The sequence below is a fragment of the Notolepis coatsorum genome (assembly GCF_963971535.1).
Source record: "Notolepis coatsorum genome assembly, chromosome: 3".
NCBI classification, from domain to species: Eukaryota; Metazoa; Chordata; class Actinopteri; order Aulopiformes; family Paralepididae; genus Notolepis; species Notolepis coatsorum.
This window is the reverse complement of record NC_140167.1, coordinates 190643083-190668984: the sequence shown is the minus strand read 5'-3', so window position 1 is coordinate 190668984 and position 25902 is coordinate 190643083. Positions and strand designations below refer to the sequence as shown.

At 44.7% G+C, this 25902-nt stretch overlaps 1 protein-coding gene across 1 annotated transcript in view; it reads right to left on the bottom strand.

Moving 5' to 3' along the window:
• LOC311226107 (uncharacterized protein) overlaps nt 1–25902 on the bottom strand; it is a 128129-nt gene that overhangs the window by 39305 nt on the left and 62922 nt on the right. The window contains exons 4-7 of the mRNA XM_084311482.1: nt 16504–16743; nt 15156–15250; nt 13049–13131; nt 10039–10375 (exon numbers count right to left, since the gene is read on the bottom strand). Coding sequence (XP_084167608.1) covers nt 10039–10375; nt 13049–13131; nt 15156–15250; nt 16504–16743 — 755 coding nt within the window. The remainder of the gene's footprint in view (nt 1–10038; nt 10376–13048; nt 13132–15155; nt 15251–16503; nt 16744–25902) is intronic.

The window sequence follows — 25902 nt, the reverse complement described above, 5'->3', positions numbered from 1 at the left end:
TAGAAGAAATACACGCGGCAATCAACAGCCTTAAATTGGGTAAAGCACCAGGAGACGACGGGTTTACTCCCGATTTCTACAAACAATTCAGTGATATAATCGCTCCGAGACTATTAAAAGTATATGAGGATTCATTGTTAAAGGGGGGCTTGCCCACTAGCTTGAGATCTGCCACTATTACATTACTACAGAAAAAGGGCAAAGACCCTCAATGCTGTGGAAGCTATAGACCTATATCCCTGAGCAATTTGGAAGAAAAAGTATTGGCAAAGATACTTGCGAATAGAATAGAAGATGTATTACCAACTCTGGTGCATTCAGATCAAGTGGGCTTTGTGAAGGGGAGAAACTCAGCTGATAATATCCGCAGACTCCTACACATAATGTGGAAGGTCAGGAATGATGTAGAACCTACAGTGGCCTTCTCATTGGATGCCGAAAAGGCCTTTGATAAGGTGGAATTTGCATTCTTATTTCACACACTAGAGCGCTTCGGGTTCGGACCATCGTTTACCGGGTGGGTAAAACTGTTATACACAAATCCGATGGCATCAGTATTGACCAACGGGATCGTATCCTCGCCCTTTAACCTAGGGCGGGGGACGAGACAAGGTTCTCCGCTTTCTCCCCAAATGTTTGCGCTCTTCCTCGAACCACTTGCTATCGCACTAAGGACTAATCAGGACATCAAAGGGATAATAGCGGGACAGGTAGAACATAAATTATTTTTGTATGCGGACGATATCCTATTGGTATCCAGCAATCCCCGAACAGCAGCTGGGGTCATTGGAACTATTATCGAGTCCTTCTCCGAAATATCTGGGTACACAATCAACTGGAGCAAGTCAGAAGCAATGCCTCTCTCTAAATGTTGTCCCCCTGATATCAGAAGGGGGTGGCAATACAGATGGATGCCGTCAGGGTTGATATACCTAGGAATAAAGCTGATCCCAGGTCTGAAAGAGTTGATGCAAACCAATATTGCCCCTATAATCGAACACATTAGTGCTCTGACCCAGAATTGGGCCAAAATGAATATGTCCCTCCTGGGAAAGATAAACCTAGTAAAAATGATATTGGCTCCCAAATTTAATTATATCCTATATATGTTGCCGCTGACTCTCCCGACCCAATTACTCAAACAGTATGACAAAGTCATTAATGTTTATCTGTGGGGGGGCAAAAGGCCGCTATTTGGACGGGCCAAAATGTATGCAGCAAAGGAAAATGGCGGCTTATCCCTGCCTAAACTAGACTGGTATCACTATGCATTCTCGCTCTCCCAGCTCTCCAAACTGAATCACTCGTCTGAGGAGGCACCTGCTTGGGTCAAGATGGAGGAGGAAATGATATATCCCTCATCTCTGGAATCCTTCCTGACACAATCAGACAGACCTATACCTTTTAAAAACCCTTTGATGGCATTTATCAGGGAAACTTGGAATCAATCGCACAAAATGACTGGTGATAGCCCATATTTAACTACGAGAGCCTCTATATGGTATAATAAGAAACTAAAGATTGGTAAGAAATCAGTCATATGGGACGATTGGATTAAAAGGGGGATACATGTACTAGGGGATATAGCCGGGGAGGATGGGGTCTTGCCTTTTGAGGATATTAAAGAGGATTTTGATATAGATAATAAAAACTTTTATAAATTCCTACAGATTAGACATTGTATATCGTCATCAATAGGAGGACCAAAGTGTGGCCCGATTACTGCAATTCAAGAAATATTCTATAAAGGATGGCGTAGGAAAGGCGGTGCGTCAAGATTTTATGATGTTATAAGAGAATACAATGCACCCAAATTGGCGGGTCTGAGATTGAGCTGGGAGAACGATGTACGTGAGGATATTACTGAGGAAATGTGGGAGAAACTGGTGTCCAAATGGAGTAAATTCTCTAGGGAGGCGCAATCACAACTTATTTTTTACAAAGTGTTGAACAGAAGCTATTGGACGCCTAGTAAACTGGCCAGACTGAAATTAAGGGACAGTGACATCTGCTGGAGATGTGAGAAGGATTGATTGATTGATTGATTGATTGATTGATTGATTGAAAAGTTTATTAACAGATTGCAGAATGGGTACAGTACAGTACAGCTAGAGCTGCCGCGGTATTGATTATTTCCTTATCGCACAAATTTGCAAAATATTTCCTACCGCCGCGGTTTTTACCGCACGCACACAAAAAATTAAAAAAAAAGTTTGAATGCATTTTATTTTTTTAGTAGTAGTCTACTCTTTATAGCATATAGCCTGCCTCTAGTCTAAATGTCTATCTTTAGAGGATGACTTTGCAGCATGAATATTGTTTGGGATTCGGCAAGCACGCATTAGTTATTGAAAGTGAAACACGGATGCGCAGTTCACTCGGTGTCGCGGGCACCCCCCCGACCCTTTCTTATTATTATTACTATAAAGTTACTACTTTATAATAAAGGCATTCGTTTTGTGGCATTGACATTATATAGTTATGCGTTCAATAACATCAGCGTATTTACCGGACCATAGCAAGCAATACTCTATTCATATCTCAGTTCCTTTCTTTGCTCAGAGCGTGCCGAGTTGTCCCATTCTGCGGTCTGTTAATAAAGTTTTCAATCAGACAAGTGTATAGAACGAAGGGCTTTTATTATAACATTCGTTGCAGACAGTAAAATCATTATGTCTCGTTTAGTACTCCTGAAGAGCGATGATAGTCCACTCCGGCGGAGAGTTAAAGCTAACGTTATTAGCTGTTGTGATGAACTGACATTCAGGACGTAAAAACGTGTGACGCGTCTCTCTTCTGACCAATCAGTGGTCTGCAATGTTTCACGTGACTTTTCTGGTACCCAATAGGGTCGCTTGGAACCTCGATAGACGAGTAGGGTATATCTGCAGAGCCGCAAGCCCAACGAGAGGAGGGTAAATTATTATTATTATTATAAAAAACAGCGGTGACGCGGTATTCAGCCTACTCTGCGGTGGCCGTGATGTAACAGCGTTACCGCGGTAATGCGGTAATCGCGGCAGCTCTAAGTACAGCTCAATACATACAATTGTTAAGGGGATGCAGACCAGAGAAAGACTTTCGTCTTGTTTACATCAGGGTCCCCCATTTTCAATTCATCATAACATATATGACATACATGACATACAGATAGACAGTACTGCTACATCTATACATTTATGACATATCAGATTTGCAAATACAGTACTGTTTGTGATACAAAAGTGTCCAGAAAAGGAGTGTATATACATTTGGCATAGAAACTGTACATTGGAGGAGGTTGGTTGGGTGGGGTGGGGTTGGGTGGGTTGGGTGAGGGCTGTACATTGGAGGTGGGGGGGGGGGGGGGGGGGTTGGGAAGGGGACACACACACATTTTACACTGTACATTGGAATATTGACAAAGCCTTACTTGGTCATTTACTGTACAACTAGGTTAGGACATTTGTAGGGGCCAGTTTCGAATTGCAGTCTCACGTAGGTGTTTTTTGAGAGTGTTTTTGAAGGTGGGTAGTGATTCACATTCCTTTACAGCTTTAGGCAGGGCGTTCCACATTGATGTGGCATAATTGCGAAACGTGTTTAGTCCCTTGTTTGAGCCGAATCTGGGTTTTACATGATTTGTGGAGCTCCCTCTGGTGTTGTGATCGTGGTATTCACTGACCTTTGGGAAGTATTTTGACATGTACATGGGTACCTTGGTCGCGTAGTGTATCTTGTAGACCAGGCCCATTGCAAGTTGCTGTACTCTGTCGTCTACTCTAAGCCATCCTAGGTTGTCAAAGTGGGCAGGGGTGAGGTGGGTTCTAGGAGTCAGGTCAAGTAGTAGTCTGACTAGCTTGTTTTGAGATGTTTGTAATTTGTTTTTTAGTGCCTTTGAGGTGCTTTGGTACCATGAGGTGCAAGCATAGTCGTAGTACCCTTGAATGAGTGCTCCTGCTAGAGTCTTCAGGGTATTCTTGTTTACCAGAGAGGAGATCCGGTACAAGAATCGCGTTCGTTGGTTGACTTTTTTTATTACATTGGATGCCATTTTGTCACAGGAAAGATTAGCCTCTAGGATGGAACCCAGGTAGGTAATTTCATCTTTCCTTGTGATAATATTGTCACCCACTGTAACCGAGAAGCCGTCGGTCTTGCTGAGTTTGTTATTTGAACCGAAGAGAATGGACTCTGTTTTGCCCATGTGTAATGATAGTTTGTTGTCGGCGAGCCATATGCAGATTTTGCCTAGTTCCGAGCTGAGGGCTTTTTCAACCTGTAACTTGTTCTTGTCAGAGACCAGCAGGGCTGAGTCGTCCGCAAACAGGAACAAGTTGCAGTCACAAGCTGACGACATGTCATTTGCATAAATTAGGAATAGTAGCGGTCCTAGTATGCTTCCTTGTGGAACACCACAGCTCACTGTGAGGGGGGGGGGATAGTGTACCGTTTACTTCCACCATCTGTTCCCTCCCCTCCAGGTAGGATTGTATCCAGCTCACTGATAAACTATCAAAACCAATTGCTTTTAGCTTGTCAATCAGAATGGTGTGATTGACAGTGTCGAAGGCCTTTTGTAGGTCCAGCATGACCATGCCGCAGTATTTGCCCGCGTCCACCTCTTGTTTGATGTGGTCGTTCAAGTAGAGAAGGCATGTGTCAGTGGAGTGGGATGTTCTGAAGCCAGATTGGAATTCGTAGATTAGATTTTTTTCCGCGAGGTACTTTTCGATCTGTTCGTATACTATTTTTTCCATGACTTTCGAGATGGATGTAAGGATAGAAACAGGGCGGTAGTTACCCGGGTCTAATTTGCTGCCCTTTTTGTGCAGGGGTGTTACTCTCGCAATTTTGAAGTCCTTGGGGACGTGTCCCTGTTTTATGGAGAGGTTTATTATGTGTGTGATGACTGGGGTGATGGCGGCTGCTGCGTCTCTGAGGAATTTGGAGGGGATGTTGTCATGGCCAGTGGCCTTGTTTGGTTGGAGGGCGCTCAGTTTTTTGAGTACCTCATCTGTAGTTACTATTTCCAGTTTGAAGTCGTCTTTGTGGACGCCTAGGTTCTTGTAGTATGCTACTATGTGTTCTACCCCATACTGCCCTGAGTGGGAGGGTAGTTTGTTTACCAGTGTTGTGGCTATGTTTGTGAAGAAAGTGTTTAAGTAATTGGCTACATCCAGCTTGTCTGTGATGAGCGTGTTGTCCGTCTTTATGTTTATGTTTGAGAACCTGGTTTTGAGTTTTTTACTGCAGCCTAGTTGATTGTTGAGTAATTTCCAAAGTTCACGTGGTTTATTTTTGTTTTCCTCGGTTTTGTCATTGATGAAATTTTTTTTAGCAGTTTTGATCATGGAGTTTACGTCATTTCTTAGTCTGTTTCTTTCTAGTTTGAGTTCAGTCACGTGGTCTTGGAGTTCACTGCTCGTGCTTTTGGTAAGCTTTGACTGACTTTTACGAAACTCAGAGCATTTTTTGTCTCTGGCTTTCATAGCGGTCAGTATTTCAGTGTGCATCCATGGCTCAGCGCGATTTTTTACCCTGGTGGTTCTTAGGGGGGCCATGTTGTTTAGTATTGATGAAAATTTGGTTTTGAAGCCAAGCCAAGTTTCTTCAACCAGTGTACCATTGAGTTCATCTGACCAGTCCAGACTCTCCAGTTCAAGGTTAAAGGCCTCGCTAGAGTAGGTTTTGAGGTCTCTAGATGTGACTGTTTTGGAGACAGGCACTTTACTGCACATGTTGTACGAATGTGAGAAGGTCCGGAAAATGTGGGATCAAATTGTGATATTCCTAAGTAAGGTCTTGAATGTGAAGATAAATAACGCCCCAATGGCATGTGTTTTGGGTATAGTACCGAAAGGGATTAAACTGCCTAAATACCGGGGAATGTGGTATAGAATGGCCATGATATCAGGATGTAGAATTGCATTACGACATTGGAAATCACCTGTTGATATTACTTTTAAAGAATGGATGGAACTAATGTTCCGGACAGCATCATATGAAAGGGTGACGTATAGAGTCGCAGGGAGAGAGGATATTTTCGCTGAGGTATGGGACAGTTTTCTACACCTGACTGAACGGTCTGGGGACAAATGATTAAGATGGGATTACAATATTATCAAGGATGAATATGAAAAAGGGGATTTGATCTGATGGTACTTGTGCTTTATAATGTATTGTGTATATATGTACATATATTTTATGTCCGGATGGTGTGTCTATGGAACGGTCACTGTCTCTATCACACTCACATGTGCGCAGGTATAGCCGCATACAAGTATCTAGGATACACATATTCATATGTGTACATAATAGGTTTACACACACTCATATACACAAGGATAAGGTATACACGTCAGGGGCACACATACATGCACATACTCATTTATAGGAAATAGGCATACACATACCTACATATACACATAGTTGAAATATAAGCTTGCACTGACACATAAGGGGGATACACATGTATATAGGAGACACACACATACGTAGCTGAGACGCACATATATATACACATCTGAGATATACACACACATAGGGGGCAGAGGCACACATGGATACGAAACACACACAGGAGATAGGAGTACAGTCACATACCAGGAAGATGCACACACACACATATGAGGCATGTACACATGCTTACGTGATACACGTACCGACACATACATGTGTCGGAGACATGCGTGCATGCATGTTATCATGCACAACTGCATATGTCTGGGGCGCTTTCTCTCACATGCAATATGGAGAAGGGTGGCATCCCGATAAGAGGATGCAGCACATACCTGCTCGAAGGTAGTTCGGTCTACATGCAAGGTATATATATCAGGAATGTATACGCATAATGTATAGTATAGTATGTTTCTTTTTTCGTAAGTCTTTTTTTATTTTCCATGTCAGTTATTAATGTATTTGTATGAGTCCTTTACATGTTTTGTATGTTCTTACAAAAAAGAAAAAGGCAAATCCTGGAAATTGAATATGATGATGTGGAAAGAGATGTTTGGAATGTTGGAGAGATTTGTGCAAAAAATAAAAATATAAAATAGGAAGGGCACAACTCTTATCAGCTGAGTAACAATGTCCATCAGAGTGTTGAGTGCTACAGTGTAAGTGCATGACAGTAAGGTTAGTTAGGGTTAGATATATATATATATATATATATATATTTTTTTTTTATTATTATTATTATTATTATTATTATTATTATTATTATTTTATTAAATACATGGCATTCCTGGAATTTAAGCCCATGTTGCTTAAATCAAATCAAATTCATTTATAAGGCCCGACAACACACGTTAATGTCCCCATGGGCCGTACAGGTCTTCTTTAAACAAGTCAAGAAGAAAACATAACAATAAGTCAAGAACAGAACAAGAACACCATAAGGTCCAACAAATTAAAAATAAATGCAAATAAATGAAAGAATGCAAGCACTCCCAGACATACCCCACGCGAAGGTAAGGAAAAACTCACTAAAACCTAACAATAGGGAAAAATGCTCCACAGGCAGTGTGGAGGAGAGAAACCTTAGAAGGGCCATTCAAGGGGGGATCTCCCTTCTTAGATGTCGGTGATAGTAGTGTTGCAGACTAACAGTTGGTAAGCATGCACTCATGTGTGTAGTGAAACACAGATGAGTGCATGCAATAGCAACTGAACATTTTGAAAGATTAAAGATAGAGCTGATAGCAATAGCAACTGAACATTTTGAAAGATTGAAGATAGAGCTGATAGCGAATCTATTTGAGGCACAAAGGCGGCGCAAAGAGACGCTTATAAAGATGCATATTCAGCATATTGCTGGTGTTTCTTTTTTACAGACGTTACAACGAGCACTGTTGTCATCTTCCTCTCCACCATGACTCCTTCTTGTTGCGAGCAGTGTAGGCGTAGAAAGGAATCGATAAGCCCGGAGGCATGCGATTCAGATGGATTGGACGATTTGGAACCGGTTCTCAATTCCCATCCCTGCCAAGGACAGCGGTAAGCCCTGAAGAGACACGTTGGCGGGCAAACGACGCCACGGCAAACACTGGAGCCAAGGTACAGAGGTCAAAGACAGTAGTCCATGTCACAGACGGGTACAAGCTTAGCCTAGTGTCTGTCTAGTAGTACTGAGGTAACCTAAAGCCTGACGGATCTGTTCCTTGATTAGTTTTAATCTAATTAATCTAATTTGTTTTAAATGAAAGAACGAGTGTCGTGTGGCCAGAGAGCCCCAACCCTTGATAAGGCGGCACGGTGGGGTAGTGGTTAACACTGTCGCCTCACAGCTAGAAGGTCTTTGGTTCGATTCCCGCTTGGGGACCAGGTTGGCGTGTTGCCAGGTTAGGGTGGCCAGACGTCACGCATTGCGCGTGATTGTACAGCATTTCGGTCTGTTTTCACGCGTCACGCAAATTGAGACCATGTCCCGCATGATTGGTTGTCATCCGCGCTAATGTCCCCGCCCCCCCCCCCCCCCCCCCCCAGCCAATGTGAAGATCCTCTATGCGTCGCGTACGTTACTAGTATCTGGCCGCGAGTGACACCGCATCCTATGACAACAACAACTCCCAACACTGTTGCGCGCGGCGGGTCCGTGAGCCTGGCGGGACGCGTGAATACTTTCCCAAGCCAGTTGTCCTTCCGCGCAACTTGGATAAACAGATCAGTTCCATGCGCTGCTGTAATCTCCGCTGCTCGGCACGAGAGAAGACCGCTCGCTTTGTTCCAAATTTGAAAAGGGGAAAACAATCACAAACGGTTTAGAATAATATAATAATATATAATATTAACGAATAATAACAATAAAAAAGATGCGAGTAGCCGCTTGGTAACCTAACCACCCCCCGCACAAATCAGTGCAGGTGGAAGATAATCATATTCTTTATTATTGTGCCATTACTGTTCCTGCGGGGGGGGGGTGTTCTTAGTCCAGGTTCTGTGGTGGCAGAGTAGAGGAGGGGAGAGGCTAGAGCTGGGAGAGAGTTCAGCTTCCTGACAGCCTGGTGTATGAAGCTGTCTTTCAGTCTGCTGGTCCTGGCTCGGAGGCTCCTCATTCTCCTCCCGGAGGGCAGGAGAGTGAAAAAGCGTTGTGAGGGTAGTCATTATTATACATAGTCTGGGTGGTCATTATGTGTGTGTGTGTGTGTGTGTGTGTGTGTGTGTGTGTGTGTGTGTGTGTGTGTGTGTGTGTGTGTGTGTGTGTGTGTGTGTGTGTGTGTGTGTGTGTGTGTGTGTGTGTGTGTGTGTGTGTGTGTGTGTGTGTGTGTGTGTGTGTGTGTGTGTGTGTGTGTGTGTGTGTGTGTGTGTGCGCGCGTGTGCGCGCGTGTGCGCGCGTGTGCGCGCGTGTGCGCGCGTGTGTGTGCATGTGTGTGATAAGACTGGAGGTCCAGACCTAATCATAGGTGATTGTAAGTCTGGGTGGTAATTTTATTTATTATTCATTATTTATTTATTTATTTATTTTGAGTACTTAACACCCATTAGAGACAAAAGGAAAATAAATTAATAAGGGCAAAACATATTAGGCTTGTGGTCATTTTAATGAGGACAGTGGCGGATGAGCCTTGATGGAGGGGACAGGGACAGTCCACCAAAAAAAAGGAGGGGGGGCTGCGCTGGGGGGGGGGGGGCCCACATTGTCCCTCACAAACATACCATTTGTCCCACATTTGGTTTATTGGGATCTGGTCACCCTATGCCAGGTACCCAGGTGGGGTATCTCCAGGGGCTTTCTGTGTGGAGTTTGCATGTTCTCCCCGTGCTCGCAAGGGTTTCCCCTCCAAATAAGATAACGCTGTCACGTCCCTGACAAAGACGGACAGGAGCACTTGGATTGGCTCCCGGGCGTGGCCCACTCCGCAGCCCATGTCTGCCCTTGGGAGGGAAGGACGACGGTATGGGAAAAGTGCAGAGACACATTTCATCTGCGACTCAGTGCATGTGTGTGTTCCTGTGGGTCGCCCATCTCGCATGTGTGTGTGTGTTAATCTGCATGACAATTAAAGACTTATTCTTGAGGTGTGAATGTTGGAGACAGCTAGGGTGTATAATACTCACTGGGCTCAGAGGGTCTGGCTTTGCCCATGGCATCCTGACTGGAGGACAGACTACGCATAGGGGTCCCTCTAGCCTCTCTGCCCCCGGGACCAGGGCTGGCGACCGGGATTAGACACTCCTCCACTCCCTCGTCTCCCCCCACGGTGAAACACACAATGGCGGAATCCAGGGTGTCTGATCCTCCACCTCCTTCCCTGGCATCTAGACGGAGGCGTTTATGGGGCAGACCGACTCGCCTGGCCTCCCCGGTGAGGCGCAGCACGCTGCCTCTGGTGCTCTTGGCAGAGCCTGTTCCGTTGCAGTTGGGCTCCGGAGGCTCCTGCCTTTTCCTCTTCTGCTGGGGGACACAGAGATGGGCATGCGATTCAAAAATATAGTTTTGATCATGTTGACTTCCTATACAATATTTGTAAAAGAAGACTAGCATAGAGCCATTCGTGTCATGTGAAAGTCATCCCTCGGCAAAAGGAAAATGTAGCTAATCAGTCAAGCTACAAGTGGCAAGCATCTGGTCGAATACCCTGATGGACAGCATCCTAGTAGAGAACAAGCAACACACTCTCAAGGCAATCCTCAAGTACCAGGTTATCTCTACTGTCTGTTACAAAGGCAAAGTGTTGACAGATCGCTCAGTTTTTACCACACAGAGAGATTCCTGTCTTTGTCTTTCATCAGAGCCTTTGAACATTGCGTGGAGGCTAAAACAAACTACAGAGGAGACTGCTTGTACTACCCGGAGCAACTCACTAGGGGGCGGCCTAGAGATCTAGTACAGAGCTGCCAGCACACGACTGCAGAAAGTTGTGACCTTTCTCAAAGAACATTTTGGAAATGAGTTAAAGGTCACATCTGCCTATGTGGACAAAATCACTGCATGGCCTTTTGTTAAGGCAGAACATGTCGACGGACTACAAGCCTATTCATTGTGTTTGTGTGAGTGCTTCAATGCTATGGAGGAGTTATTTGCGATATTTGGATGAACTCAACAGTTAACATGAAAGCAATAACGCAGAAACGTCCTTATAAGCTCAGAGAGAAGTGGAGAGCGACTGCATGTGACATCTCTGAAACTCAGTCGCAGATCTTGCTTCAAGTAAAAATAGTTTCTGATCCAATTGTTGCCAACATTAAGACAAGACACTCAAGTTGACGTAACTAAAGGAAGCAACAAGACAAAAGTCACAGTTCAAACGAAACCGCTTCGCAACTGCCGTCATTATGTGTAGCGGATAAGCCGCGAGTACAAACAAGAAAAGCGGTCGGTCTCAAACGCAAATAGTACGACACCTGCTTGCTCAAAAAGAGATGATTGATCTCAAGTGACTACCTGGTAAACTAAAAAGGTAAAAAAAAATAATGTAAAGCCTACAACCTCAAACGGGTCCTGTTTGTATTGTACACATGGACACACATTGGAACATCCTCAATTGAAAGACGCATCCGGAAAGGTTGTACTTTCTAAAGGAGAAAGGACAGTGCTTAGGTTGCCTGCGGTTAAGACACATGATCAAGGATTGTGAAAAGACTTCCCGGTGTTCTTCATCCTGAGAGGAGGATCAGACTAAGCAGCGAATGACACGTCCGTCTCTGCTTGTGGCCATGCGGCTGCATCCCTTCCATCCTGCCCATCAATCTTAACCCTTTCTCTGCCACACTACAGAAGGTTAACCCTTTACTATCACACTACCGACGGTTACCGACTGAACATTAAAAGGAAAACAAAGATTAACCTACGTACGACGGGCATCAATACTACGGTGTTAAGTTGTATCGTCAAAGGCTTGGAAATCTCTGACAAAGCTATTTTTTTTTTATCCACTTTTTCTATTTTTCTCCCATCCCAATTTTCGTATTTCCAATTCTTCCCTCCCCTGTCTTGAACGTTGCTAGACTATGCCTCCCACTGGTCGGCTGTAGTGAGGATAGAAGCCTTGCATCACGTGTCCCCTCCGGTACACGAAGAGGCAGCCTGTCGCAGCAGCTCAAACTCTGTGGCAAGGAGTAACGCGTGGGAGGCTCACGCTGCCCCCGATACTTCCTGTTTCCGCCGCACCGGCGTCACCCAACCGACCTGTAGGAGTCGCTGTCCACAACGTCCAATCCCCACCCACCGGCTTTCCCACCCTCTAACACTGCCAATTGTGTTAGTATGAAGGCCGGCGAAGCCGGTAGCAATGCCGAGAGCAATAATTGGGTCAGCATTTCGATCATTAACTCGCGTGTCGGAACACTTTCATCCAACCGCCGTGGCTGTTTCTGATGGGCGAAATAGGGGTTTTCGTTTGTCCTGTTTAACGTTATCACCATACTGTTACTAGAGATGTGGCATCGGACAGAAACAACCCTGTTAAGTTTCGCCATATTTTTCTTGACAGAACAGAGTGTGGAGTGCGGAAAGCTGGACGGCGAGAGGATGATGTGTGTGTGGTAACTCCTAACTCCTCACGCAGATCAACATTTGGCACAAGCGCGACTGTAGACGCAAGCCTCGAGACTAAGTACAGTGTGAGCATGTGTTTGGAAACAACAAAAAACAAGGCCACGTAATAAAATATGGCTCAGAAGCTACATGGCGAGACACACTAAAACCAAGAGACGTTCGTTGTACTTGTGGCAAAGCTTGCGTAATCTCCTCACAGGTGACGTCAACAGCCACATTACCGCCAGATAACGACGTATCATAATAGTGATATATAGTGAATCAGAACTATGACAACACGGGGCGCCATGGTGGCGCACCACGTAAGTGCGCTCGCACTATAATCGCAGCGTCCGGGGTTCGAATCCGGCCCGGGGACCTATGCTGCATGTCCTCCCCAAATATTCTCCCAACTTTCCTCTGCCTGTCCTATCTGATAAAATGCTGTTAACATGCTAAAAATAAATCGTGAAAAAGAACTATGACAACAGAGGCATACATCTTTATCATCGTCGTCCAAGGTGCGGTGGGGATTGTAGTGAGACTGTGGTGAGATGCTTATTTTATACTTGTGTGTACAGTAGTACCCACCTCACTGTGTAGTAGCTGAGTCCCCTGGTCTGTGAACCTGGTCTTGGCGTTTCCTGGTGAGAAGTGGCCTCTACCTGGATCACCTGCACACCACACACACAAACACACACAGGGTCAGGAGTGGGAATGTTTCGAATCTCACAATTCGATTTAAAATCGATTCTCTCATCACGATTATCTGGGCAGGTCAATGGATTAGATTCTAGATTGCGTGGGGTGACAGTGGCTCGGTAGGTAGAGCAGTCGTCTGGTTATCTGGAGGTCCCCAGTTCGATTCCCGCTTCCCCCTAGGAAGCGTGGCGAAGTGTCCTTGAGCAAGACACTTAACCCTTAATGTAATGTAACCCCTTGCATGGTTGCCTCCGCCATCGGTGTGTGAATGTGTGAGTGAATGGGTGAAATGTGAGGAACAAATTGTAAAGCGCTTTGGATAAAAGCATTTACCATTTACAGAGCTTGCACATTGCGTGAGTCATTCTGCTTAGCTAATCTTTGGCAACCTGTAGGATTCAAACTAATGATTCATAGTTCTAGGTCATGAGAAAGTTGAAACCGTGTCACAAAGACTGAAAACCTCTGGGTCTTTTGGAAGTTGTAAATCCATTTAGAATGACTACATTTCACCAGCCCTACATAAGGACATGCTAATCATCTTGTCACACCACAAGGAGCATGTTCCATTCTCCACAAAGTAGGGATGGAAGAAAACAAACGGCCTCAAGCAGGAGTGTGTGCCTGTGTGTGTGAGCCGTGGGAGAAGGAGTAGAAGTCAATTCAGCATCGTTTTTGTTTTACAGCGCAATAAAAAGTTCAGAATTTGTTTTATTTACTCCAGGACTAAGGCCAAGACAGAGTATCAATAAACGTCTCCGACTGGAGGATGGACATGTCAGGGTAGGGCTGGAAGGTGTACCGAATATGAAGGTATACCGTCGTGGATCCATGCAAAGGTACGAGTTTTTACTCTACCGTCATCCACGATATATATATACCGTATATACATATTTATTAAGGCTGTCAAATATATCGCGTTAATATCGCGTTAACTCCCGATTCTATTAATGCCACTAATTTCTTTAACTCAAGATTAACTAAAAAAAAAAAAAAAAAATTTACTAGACTTCACTCAGGTGTATTATTGATGCTCTCATTGATACTATGTTTGTTTCTGAAGTGTGTGTGTGTGTGTGTGTGTGTGTGTGTGTGTGTGTGTGTGTGTGTGTGTGTGTGTGTGTGTGTGTGTGTGTGTGTGTGTGTGTGTGTGTGTGTGTGTGTGTGTGTGTGTGATATAGAGAGAGAGGGGGGTGAGAGAGATGAGGAAGGGGCAAAAGAGAAAGAGAGCTGGGAGAGTGTGTGTGTGAGGGAGAGAGGGGGGTGTGTGACTGATTAATCAGCCCTTGTGTGTGAATGTAACAAGTTCCTAACGTTTTCTTTCCCCTATTATTTCATGCACACTTTATTCATTGTTTTAAATTATTATTTTCTTTTAAGTTATTTTGTGCATCACTCTGTTTTGAATTTGATGCAAATTTGCAATGCATGAGGGTCATCCTTTTGTGTTAAATGGCTGCATAAAGCAAGCATTTGTTGACTCGCATGTTGATAAGAGTATTAAAACTTGGAACTTGAAAAAGATCTGTTTAAGGTAAAAAGAAATTAAAAAAATAAAAATGCGATTAATTTGCGATTAATCGCGAGTTAACTATGGACAATCATGCGATTAATCGAGTTAAATATTTTAATCGTTTGACAGCACTAATATTTATACAAATTGTAAAGAAAGATTTTTTTTATATATATATATATATACAAACCGTATATATTTTTAAGTTGATCAAAAAACTAGTCCTTGCAGCAGTATTTTAAAAAGTTAAAGAAAATACACAATTTTGAATGAAGATAAAGACGTGAAAAAAAGGAAATCACAATGTAAAAAGCACTGGACAATTATACAGTCACATAAAATATGGTGATATGATATTTGATATGATATGTGCTCGTTACACAGTATATTATAGCTTCTCTACAGGATGAACCTCAACGATAAACTCAAAAGAGCGCGTGTGTGCGTATGTGCGTGCGTGCGTATAACAGTAGCTAAACCCACCTAAAACGTCTGTGCATTTGGGGTGGATGTCCTCCCCTATTATCACCTCCGTCACTTCTTCCTCCTCCTCCTCCTCTTCCTCCTCCGACCTCCTCCTCGGGTTTTAATGTGGAAGAAAAGATAACCGTCAGCCGCGATAACTGCGCACCACATCGCTATCCGCCTTCACACAGTGCAGTTCAGTCACACGGCGGTGTGCGTTTTCACTCCCTAAGGTTTTAAAAAAAATAATACTAAATGCCTTCTCAATTACAAAACGGCTGAGGAAATTCGCTTAGGGGAAAACAAAAAAAACAAAACAAAAAACCTAGGAAGGCTGATGTTTTCATCCAGCGTCTCTGGAGTTGTGAAGCCCTGCTGTGTGGTATTATAAATAAAATCACAGTTTTCTGCCTGGAAAATATGGGGAGCCAATGGCACGGCGGGGCCCAGCAGCCAAACTCCATTAAAGAAAAAAAAGCCCTTCCTTCACAAACCATCTAAAACAAACAGGAGAAATAGCCTTAATAAAAAGACTTCACCCTGGGGCTTTTTACAGCTCTTCTGGGTCATTATTCACGGGTCTGAGTGAAAAGCCACTGCATTCTCGAAACTTTTGAAGATCGGAAAAGGCTGTTTTGTTTGAGTATAGCCAGTGGGATATTAAATATGATGAAAAGAGAGCGTTACATTTTTTTTTAAACAAAGTCAGTCTAAGGGGTTTTCTTTGTCACGGGGGGACCGTTTCTGCTCCAGCCCGTCCTCTACGGTCTGGTACTCGCAGAGATTTGTATCTCCCCTGCTCATCTGATCAACTACAGTGATCCAATATACACCATACACTGCTAGGCGATATGACCATCTATAATAATAATAATGATATTTTGTTCAGTCCAAGTTTGTTCAGAGTTTCAAGTTCAAGTTCTGTTTTATTTGTCACATATAAGGTACATGTACATTACAGTGAAATGCTTGGTTCTGTATTAGCCCCCTGACATTGTGCTTCATACAGTAAAAAATAAGTAAAAAGAAAGATGTAAACACTATACAAAATATACAATATACAAACAAGTACAAAATGCAACCAAAATGCAAAGATTAGGTAGGGTTGTGTAGTGCAAATATTTTAGTAATAAATAGATCAAATATGGTGTAGTGTTTAAATGTTAAAGGTGAGTGTTTAAAGTAAGTGTGTGCATGTGGATGTGTGTGCAATGAATGTAGATGGATGGGTATAGTGTTGCATAGAATCATTGAGCATCCTGAAGGCCTGGGGATAGAAGCTCCTTCTGAGTCTCTCTGTACCGGCCACGAGACTCCGGGGGCTGTTTGGGTGGCTAGAGTCACGCCGTTACGTCTGCTCGCTTACCTCCGTAGGGGCCAGGGGAGGGACCTGCGGAGGCCTTTGGGGGCAATGGCCCTGTGCCTGTGTCCCGGCCCCTCGCTGCAGGCCTCGTAGCCGTGAGACGCTCTCGTCCGGCCACCCTCCCTCCGAGACATCGGCGTGTGGCCTCCGTTCGGTAGCGCCGGGCTCTGGTCGTTCTTGTCCAGATAGGCCCTGCCGTGTTCCGTCTTCAGGACGTCTGTGAGGATGAGACACGGCGTCCTGCTGCGGAGAGACAGAGAGAAGGGAGCGCTCACAGCCTTCCTGGTGCCACGTCCCCTCGGCCTCATCGTGGCTCTGCGAGTTCTTCCAATGACATCTGCCAGGGTAGATCTACTAATACGTATATATATATATATATATATATATATATATATATGAGCTGACCGATAAGGTGATGACCGCAAAAGCCAGTGGGTTCACACTCGAAATAGATTGGAAACGCAACTGTGTTGAAAACACGTCATTAATGAAGGAGTGGAAACGTCCAATAGTTGATCAGTGAACTGCAAGAGACCAACAATGGCAGCGCAGCAGGGAGGGGTAGACATGTGGACTGTGGTAGATAAGCCCAGTCTGTGTGTGCACGCTAGAGATTAGGAATGTATACGAATCTCAATACTGTACTGGGGAAAGCGTGAATAATGTGCGTGTGTGTGTGGGGGGAGAGGAGTCAGCTCCATGTCGAGTTCTCCTAGCATCTATCTATCTAAGATAAGATAAGATATTCCTTTATTGATCCCCTTGGGGAAATTCAGGCATCATAGCAGCATGGGGGATTGGGGGGTACAGGTAGTAAAAACAACACAAGCAGTGTAAACAAATAAGTCAATTAGGGCTGCAACTAACGATTATTTTGGTAGTCGACTAATCTGTCGATTATTTTTTCGATTAGTCGACTAATCTAACGATTATTTCTGTCACACCCTCCATCTCTGCTTCCTGTGGGCGCGGCTCCTTTTCCGGGCTCTTAGCAGACTTCTTAGCTTAACATAACAGACCGACAGTAAGTTTGGGGGAACTAATGGGATAACTGGGGTTGCAACAAAAGTGCAACTAGGGCTAAAAACACAATGAAATAAAATAATAATAAATAATATATCCTTCTTAGCAGACTTCTTAGCTTAACATCCCAGGGAACTAATGGGATAACTGGGGATGTTGTTTGCTCCTGACTAGAGTCTCAAAGTCTGGGGTGATGGTAGACAAAGCAACTCTGAGGTCATGCTCAATGTCCAATCTGTTCCTCTGCTTTGTCTTCAGCTGGACCAGAGCTGAGAAGCCACTTTCACAAAGATAGGTAGTGCAAAAAAAATAAAATTATAATATTTTTTTTAATACGACGCATCGACGCAAAACTTCGGCGTCGACGAGTTTTTATGATCGACGTCGTCGATTATGTCAACTAATCGTTGCAGCCCTAAAGTCAATATAATTTACTATCTAACTAACTGAAATATACAGTATTCACAGTGTCACATAAGGTGCACTAGCATTACATGGGCAGAGAGAGAGGGGGGGGGGGGGGTCAGTTCCATGTCGAATTCTCATAACCTCTATATAACGTTACATGGTCAGAGAGAGAGCGAGAGAGGGGAGGGGAGTCAGCTTTGAAGGCACAACAATTGCCAATGAATATTAGCAATGAACCACGCCCACGTCCGGTCTTCTATCCAAATACAGATACAGGTTCATTGTGTTGGTTGAACCGATACAGATAATGACGTCTCTGCACACTCCTGGTGGAGATACGTGCTTCGTAGAGCAGCAGACCTCGTGAACCGTTTCCACTAAAGGAGCCAGAGATCCTCAACAACTTTCACAAGCTCACCGAAACTCAGACGAACGTGAGATAGATGTTGTTTGTTGGGGATTAAGGCATCACAAACCCCACACTCTGTTCTTGAAAGGTTGTCCAAGGAAAGCAACCGTTGTGGTTGGAGGATCAAGAGGGCGGCGCTTGAGACTGATCAATTCAAACAGACATCTCTTTAGCTAAATTTTTTTTTATCTATTGCACAATGTGCATCTGGAGTTGGCAAAGTTAATTTGACCAGAGATTAGAGCCTGACCCATTTTGACCAAAATAACTGTAAGAAGGTGGTCGGAGGAGGCTCAAGAGGCACTACAGGGCTGCTTTGAGGTCACAGACTGGCAGGCACTGTGTGAGCCCCACGGAGAGGACATTGATGGGCTCACAGAGTGCATCACAGACTACATCAACTTTTGTGTGGACTCCAATGTTCCATCTAGGACTGTTACCTGCTACCCAAATAACAAGCCATGGGTCACTAAGGACATCAAAGCCCTTCTGAACGAGAAGAAGAGGGCTTTCAACGCAGGCAACAGGGAGGAGGTCAAACGAGTTCAGGGGCGTCTGAGAATTAAACTCAGGGAGGGCAAGGATAAATACAGGAGGAAGTTGGAAGGGCAGCTGGAGAACAATAACATCAAACAAGTGTGGTCTGGAATGCAGACAATAACCGGCATCAAACCAGCGGGGGAAGGGGAGTGGATGGAGACGTGGACCGGGCTAATGAGCTAAACCCCCCCCCACCGACACTTCAGTTGCCCTGCCCACCCCCACACCTCTCAGCCCTTCAACTCGAGCTACCCCCCCCCCTCCATCCCCCCAACTGCCCACGCCCCCTCATCTCTGGTGCAGCCTGTCTGCCCCCCGCGGCTTGAAGACCCGCTCCCCCCCCCCCCCCCCCCCCCCAACACCTGAGATCCCCACAGCATGGCTCTCTGCAGACCAGGTGAGCACACAGCTGAGCAAGTTACACGCAGGCAAGGCTGCGGGTCCTGATGGGGTGAGCCCAAAGGTACTCAAAACCTGTGCCTCTCATGAATGAATGAATGAATGAAAACTTTATTTAACAGATTGCAGAATGGGTACAATACAGTACGGCTCAATACATACAATTGTTAAGGGGATGCAGACCTGAGAAAGACGTTTGACTTGTTTCCATCAGGGTCCCCCATTTTCAATTCATATAGACATTTATGACATACACAACATACATGACATTTATGGCATAGGGACATATAGGTATTTAGTACTGATACATTTGTGACATAACGGTATTCAAATATACAGTACTGTTACCCCTAGATCCTGACAGAGTATATACATATGATGGGGAGGGGACTGTACATTAGGAGGGGGTGGGTGGGTGGGAGGGAAATATACATACGGCGGGGAGGGAATATATACATGCGGTGGTGAGGAGACTGTCTATTAGGAGGTGGTGGGGGTTTTGGGCATTTACGGTGGCCAGTTTCGAATTGCAGCCTCCCGTAGGTGCTCTTTAAGAGCGGTTTTGAATGTGGGCAGGGATTCACATTCCTTTACAGCTTTGGGTAGGGCGTTCCACATTGTTGTGGCATAATTGCGAAACGTGTTTAGTCCCTTGTTTGAGCCGAATCTGGGTTTAACATGATTTGTTGAGCTTCCTCTGGTGTAGTGGTTGTGGTATTCAATGACCTTTGGGAAGTATTTTGACATGTACATGGGCACCCTGGTCGTATAGTGCATCTTGTAGACCAGGCCCATTGCAAGTTGCTGTACTCTGTCGTCTACTCTAAGCCATCCTAGGTTGGCAAAGTGGGCAGGGGTGAGGTGGGTTCTGGGGTTCAGGTCAAGTAGTAGTCTGACCAGTTTGTTTTGTGATGTTTGTAATTTTGTTTTAAGCGCCTTTGAGGTGCTTTGGTACCATGAGGTGCACGCATAGTCATAGTACCCTTGAATGAGTGCTCCTGCCAGAGTCTTCAGGGTATTCTTGTTTACCAGAGAGGAGATCCGGTACAAGAATCTAGTTCGTTGGTTGACTTTTTTTATTACATTGGATGCCATTTTGTCACAGGAAAGATTTGCCTCTAGGATGGAACCCAGGTAGGTAATTTCGTCTTTCCTTGTGACAATATTGTCACCCACTGTAACTGAGAATCCGTCGGTCTTGCTGAGTTTGTTATTTGAACCGAAGAGAATGGACTCTGTTTTGCCCATGTGTAATGATAGTTTGTTATCAGCGAGCCATATGCAGATTTTGCCTAGTTCCGTGCTGAGAGTTTTTTCAACCTGCAATTTGTTCTTGTCAGAGACCAGCAGGGCTGAGTCGTCCGCAAACAGGAACAAGTTGCAGTCACAGGCTGACGACATGTCATTTGCATAAATTAGGAAGAGTAGCGGTCCTAGTATGCTTCCTTGTGGAACACCACAGCTCACTGTGAGGGGGGGGATAGAGTACCGTTTACCTCTACCATCTGTTCTCTCCCCTCCAGGTAGGATTGCATCCAGCTCACTGATAAGCTATCAAAACCAATTGCTTTTAGCTTGTCCATTAGAATGGAGTGATTGACAGTGTCGAAGGCCTTTTGTAGGTCCAGCATGACCATGCCGCAGTATTTGCCCGCGTCCACCTCTTGTTTGATGTGGTCGTTCAAATAGAGGAGGCATGTGTCAGTGGAGTGGGACGTTCTGAAGCCAGATTGGAATTCGTAGATTAGATTTTTTTCCGCCAAGTACTTTTCGACCTGTTCATAGACTATTTTCTCCATGACTTTCGAGATGGAGGTAAGAATAGAAACAGGGCGGTAGTTGCCTGGGTCTAATTTGCTGCCCTTTTTGTGTAGAGGGGTCACTCTCGCAATTTTGAAGTCCTTGGGGACGTGCCCCTGTTTTATAGAGAGGTTTATTATGTGTGTGATGACTGGGGTGATGGCGGCTGCTGCGTCTCTGAGGAATTTGGAGGGGATGTTGTCATGGCCAGTGGCCTTGTTAGGTTGGAGGGCGCTCAATTTTTTGAGTACCTCATCGGTTGTTACCATTTCAAGTTTGAAGTCGTCTTTTTGGACCCCTAGGTTTTTGTAGTATGCTACTATGTGTTCTACCCCATAATGCCCTGAGTGGGAGGGTAGTTTGTTTACCAGTGTTGTGGCTATGTTTGTGAAGAAGATGTTTAAGTAATTGGCTACATCCAGCTTGTCTGTGATGAGCGTGTTGTCCGTCTTTATGTTTATGTTTGAGAATCTGGTTTTAAGTTTTTTACTGCAGCCTAGTTGATTATTGAGTAATTTCCAAAGTTCGCGGGGTTTGTTTTTGTTTTCCTCAGTTTTGTCGTTGATGAAATTTCTTTTTGCGGTTCTGATCATGGTGTTTACGTCATTTCTTAGTCTGTTTCTTTGGATTTTTAGTTCAACCACGTGGGCTTGGAGTTCACTGTTTGAGCTTTTGGAAAGCTTTGTCTGACTTTTATGAAGTCAGGTGATGTGTGTGAAGTCAGCTGTGTGATGTGCTCCAGTTCATATTCAATATGAGCCTGAGGCTGCAGAGAGTCCCGACACTGGAAAACCTCCTGTGTGGTCCCTGTCCCCAAGTGCCCGCGTCCCAGCACGTCCAAGGACTACAGGCTGGTGGCTCTAACCTCTCATATAATGAAGACCATGGAGAGGTTAGTCCTGGAGCAACTCCGCCCGGTGACCAAACCCCACCTAGACCCACTCCAGTTCGCCTACCAGCCCAGACTGGGGGTAGAGGATGCTGTCATCTACCTGCTGAACCGAGCCTACACTCACCTAGACAAGCCGGGGAGCACTGTGAGAATCATGTTCTTTGACTTCTCCAGTGCTTTTGATAAGGCCTGGGCTACTGGGTGAGAAGTTGGAGGCGATGCAAGTAGAGGCCCCCCTGGTGTCCTGGGTTGTGGACTATCTGACGGGAAGACCACAGTACGTGCGCCTACGGAGCTGTGTGTCAGACAGACTGGTCAGCAACACCGGGGCTCCGCAGGGGACAGTCCTCTACCCTCCTCTTCACTGTCTACACCAACGACTTCCACTATCGGTCAGAGTCCTGCCACCTTCAGAAGTTTTCTGATGACTCTGCGATAGTGGGATGTATAAAGGACGGTGACGAGAGGGAATACCGGGAACTGGTAGTGGACTTTGTCACATGGTGCGATAAAAACCACCTGCAGCTAAATGTGGCGAAGACCAAGGAACTGGTTGTGGAGCTGGGGAGGAGGAGGAGTGCACCTGTGACCCCCGTTTCCATCAGGGGAGTTGATGTGGACATGGTTGAGGTGTACAAATACCTCGGTGTGCACATCGACAACAAACTGAACGGGTCAAAACATGCAGAAGCACTGTACAAGAAGGGCCAGAGCCGACTCTACTTCCTCAGAAGGCTGAGATCCTTCAATGTCTGTACAAGGATGTTGAGGATGTTCTATGAGTCTGTGGTGGCGGTCGCCTTCTTGTGAACTGCTGGGGCAGCGGACTGAGAGCAGTGGACACAACCAGGCTGGATAAGCTGGTCAGGAAGGCCAGCAGCGTGGTTGGGGTGGAGCTGGACTCTCTAGCGAGGGTGGCGGAGAGGAGGAGCCTCGCTAAGCTCCAGGCCATCAGGGAAAACCCCACCCACCCACTATACACAGACTTGGCTGACAGGAGGAGCATGTTCAGTGCTAGGCTCACACTACCCAAATGCAGCACTGAACGGCACAGGAAGTCCTTCATTCCAACAGCCATCAGACTATATAATGCATCATTGTGCCTCACTGCATCACTGAGCACAGAGCGGCAGCTCATTAGTGGCAGGAGGACGTGACTAGCGGCCTCCAGGCTCCACAACAGGGGGCAGCGACGGCTGCCAGACATGGATCTAGGTCTTATTGGAACCCAAGGAGGACAATACACTACTGAGAGAAAATGGTGGTTTTTCAATGTATGTGATGTATAGATTGGGGGGAGTGACCACAGCTAAAACGGTGCCGGGTCAGAGAGGTCGAAGTGCATGCGGACGGTGGAAGCAGGAGACGGTGGTTCAGTAGCAGGGTGATTGTTGTGAGCCACACTGCCAGCGAGAGAATGTTTGTTGACATTCCTCATTAGAACATCTGAGATTAGAGTGTACTGTCTCAACGAGCAGGAGGGAGAGAGGTTCATCTTAATGCAACAGTGAATGAAACTGCATTTTAATGTGTGAAAGGTTAAACGCAGTTGTCATGACAACACGTCACATGACAACCAGAATGCGGGGCCGTCGTTGCGACGACGAACATCTATAAGTCGAACGGTGTTTCCGGGTGTTGAGCAGACTAAAATCTGACTGAGACTAAGAGGGAAGAAACCAGAAGAGACTCTCTCCTCTCGACGAGAGAGAGGGGGGGGGGGGAGAATGGCACATCACCAGTAGCTTCGGCTACCACGAGGATGGTTTTAGGCTAACGAACAGGCCTGAACACTATTGGACTGAACAGCAAAAGGACGATAATATGAACACACCGAAAGATCATTAGAAATATACTCAATACAATACAATCTGTTAACATCTGAGCTGAGGTTTCTGTTTAGAGAAATAAAACCATGCTTTTCCTTGTAAGGTATTTCACGTTGTCGAAGTGTCGAATTCTTACGGAGGTGGGGAAGTATTATGGTTTACGGATTGCACTAACGGGGGGGAGATAAGGATCTTATCTACCAGTATCGGAGACGTCAGGACCATTAAAAGTACACAACGCAGAGGAATTGGATGGAGAGCCAAACAGACGAAGACGTGATACTGGCCAGTTTGATCAGAATCTTACACTACCTAAAGCATACTGCACCTTGTGACACTGTGAATACTGGAATATATATTTCATATTTCATTAGTTAGATGTAAATTATAATTATATTGACCAAATTGTTTACCCCATGCTCAGTATGCTCAGTATATTCTTACTGTATTTATTTCTGTATATTTTATTTCATTTCATTTTATCCTATTTTATTTTACTCTACTCTTATCCTAGGCAACTTGATTTGATTTGTGTTATCATTCTAAATTGTGACCTGTCCTAGTGTCCTGTCTAAATGTTTAAATGTTGAGCGATTTGCAGTGTCTAATTTCCCACAGGATAATAAAAGTATTTCTATTTCGTATTTCTATTCTATAAATGGTAAATTTTGTAATTTACAATACGGAGACTCAGCAGCACTGTCTGCATGGATCTCAGAGTAGAGAACATGTGGTTTAAAGTTAGTAGAGAGGACATCGGACGTTTTGCCAGTGACTTCACTCATTACGTTGTGTTTTTTAATATACCTACCCAGGGAACAAAATAAGTACCAGCCAACCGCCAATGGCTGGTAAAAAATCTGCCTGGCTGGTAGTTTTTCAAATCTACCAGCCAAATGGCTGGTAAGTCAAAAAGTTAAGTTTGTTCCCTGAGAGCAGAGCTACACAGCAGTGCGCCTATTTTGCGAGCCGAAATAAGTCTGTGGTTTTTTCTTCTTCTCACAACGGGTCAAATGCATCTAACATGCATTGCATCGTCGCCATTCCTTTATGCCCACATCGCCCGAAATGAACGTTATGTTAGCGTAAGCTAACAAGCTAATCCTGATCAGCGGCAGAGCCATAGAGAACAGCAGACAGTGTGGACTGGGGAAAGGGAAATGGGGGGGGGGGGGGGGGGGGGGCACTCTCCCTTTCTCTGTGTGTGTGCGTGCGTTTGGAAAGACGATGAAGTCACTAGTCAGGACTCAGGAGAGGAGTATATTGTAGTAAACTGAGGATTACTGAGGATGCACAGATAATGTTGATATTCAAATATAAAAAGGTTTCGAGAGGAGTGGAAGTTTGAAGACAGACTAGACTACAATATGATGCGGGGGTGGTGAGTTGAAACAGTGTGTGTCCCCGACCCCACTTCTATGTTTCAATAAATTATTTGCATTTAAAACTATTAACGCTGACTCATTCCTTCAGTCCACTCAAAATTATGCTAATATTCCTTATGTTGTTTATGATATTAATTGAAAATAGCATATGAGAGTATTATATAGTAATAATAACACATGGCGATATACTAAAAAGCTATTTTTAATTTTTGGCTGGTAAAAAATCTGCCTGGCTGGTAGTTTTTAAAATCTACCAGCCAAATGGCTGGTAAGTAAAAAAGTTAATTTTGTTCCCTGTACCTACCCATTACCTAAATATATATATATAAATATCAACCGATGTATCGATATCGGAATATTTTACTCCCCAATATGGTATCGGCCCCAAAAATCGAGTATCAATGGGGCTCAATGAGAGATACCTGGAATCGAATGCAGAGTTGAGAGATTTGTCAATATGTCCTTTGCTTTGATCTGCTTTACCTGGGCTGCTATTAATTGGCTAGGTCCCATAGTCGTTTTCTAAATGTGCAAATGCAGGAGAGCAAAAAGGTGGAAATAGATTTTCTTCACTCATCATTTATTCTGTTCTCGCATCACTGGGGAACGATTCCTTTCTATATTATAAATAAATCATTATTTATAGATGATATAGTAATAACCGTACCTTGTTGGATAATTTTGGATAATGTTTATTTCATTATGTATAAACATTAT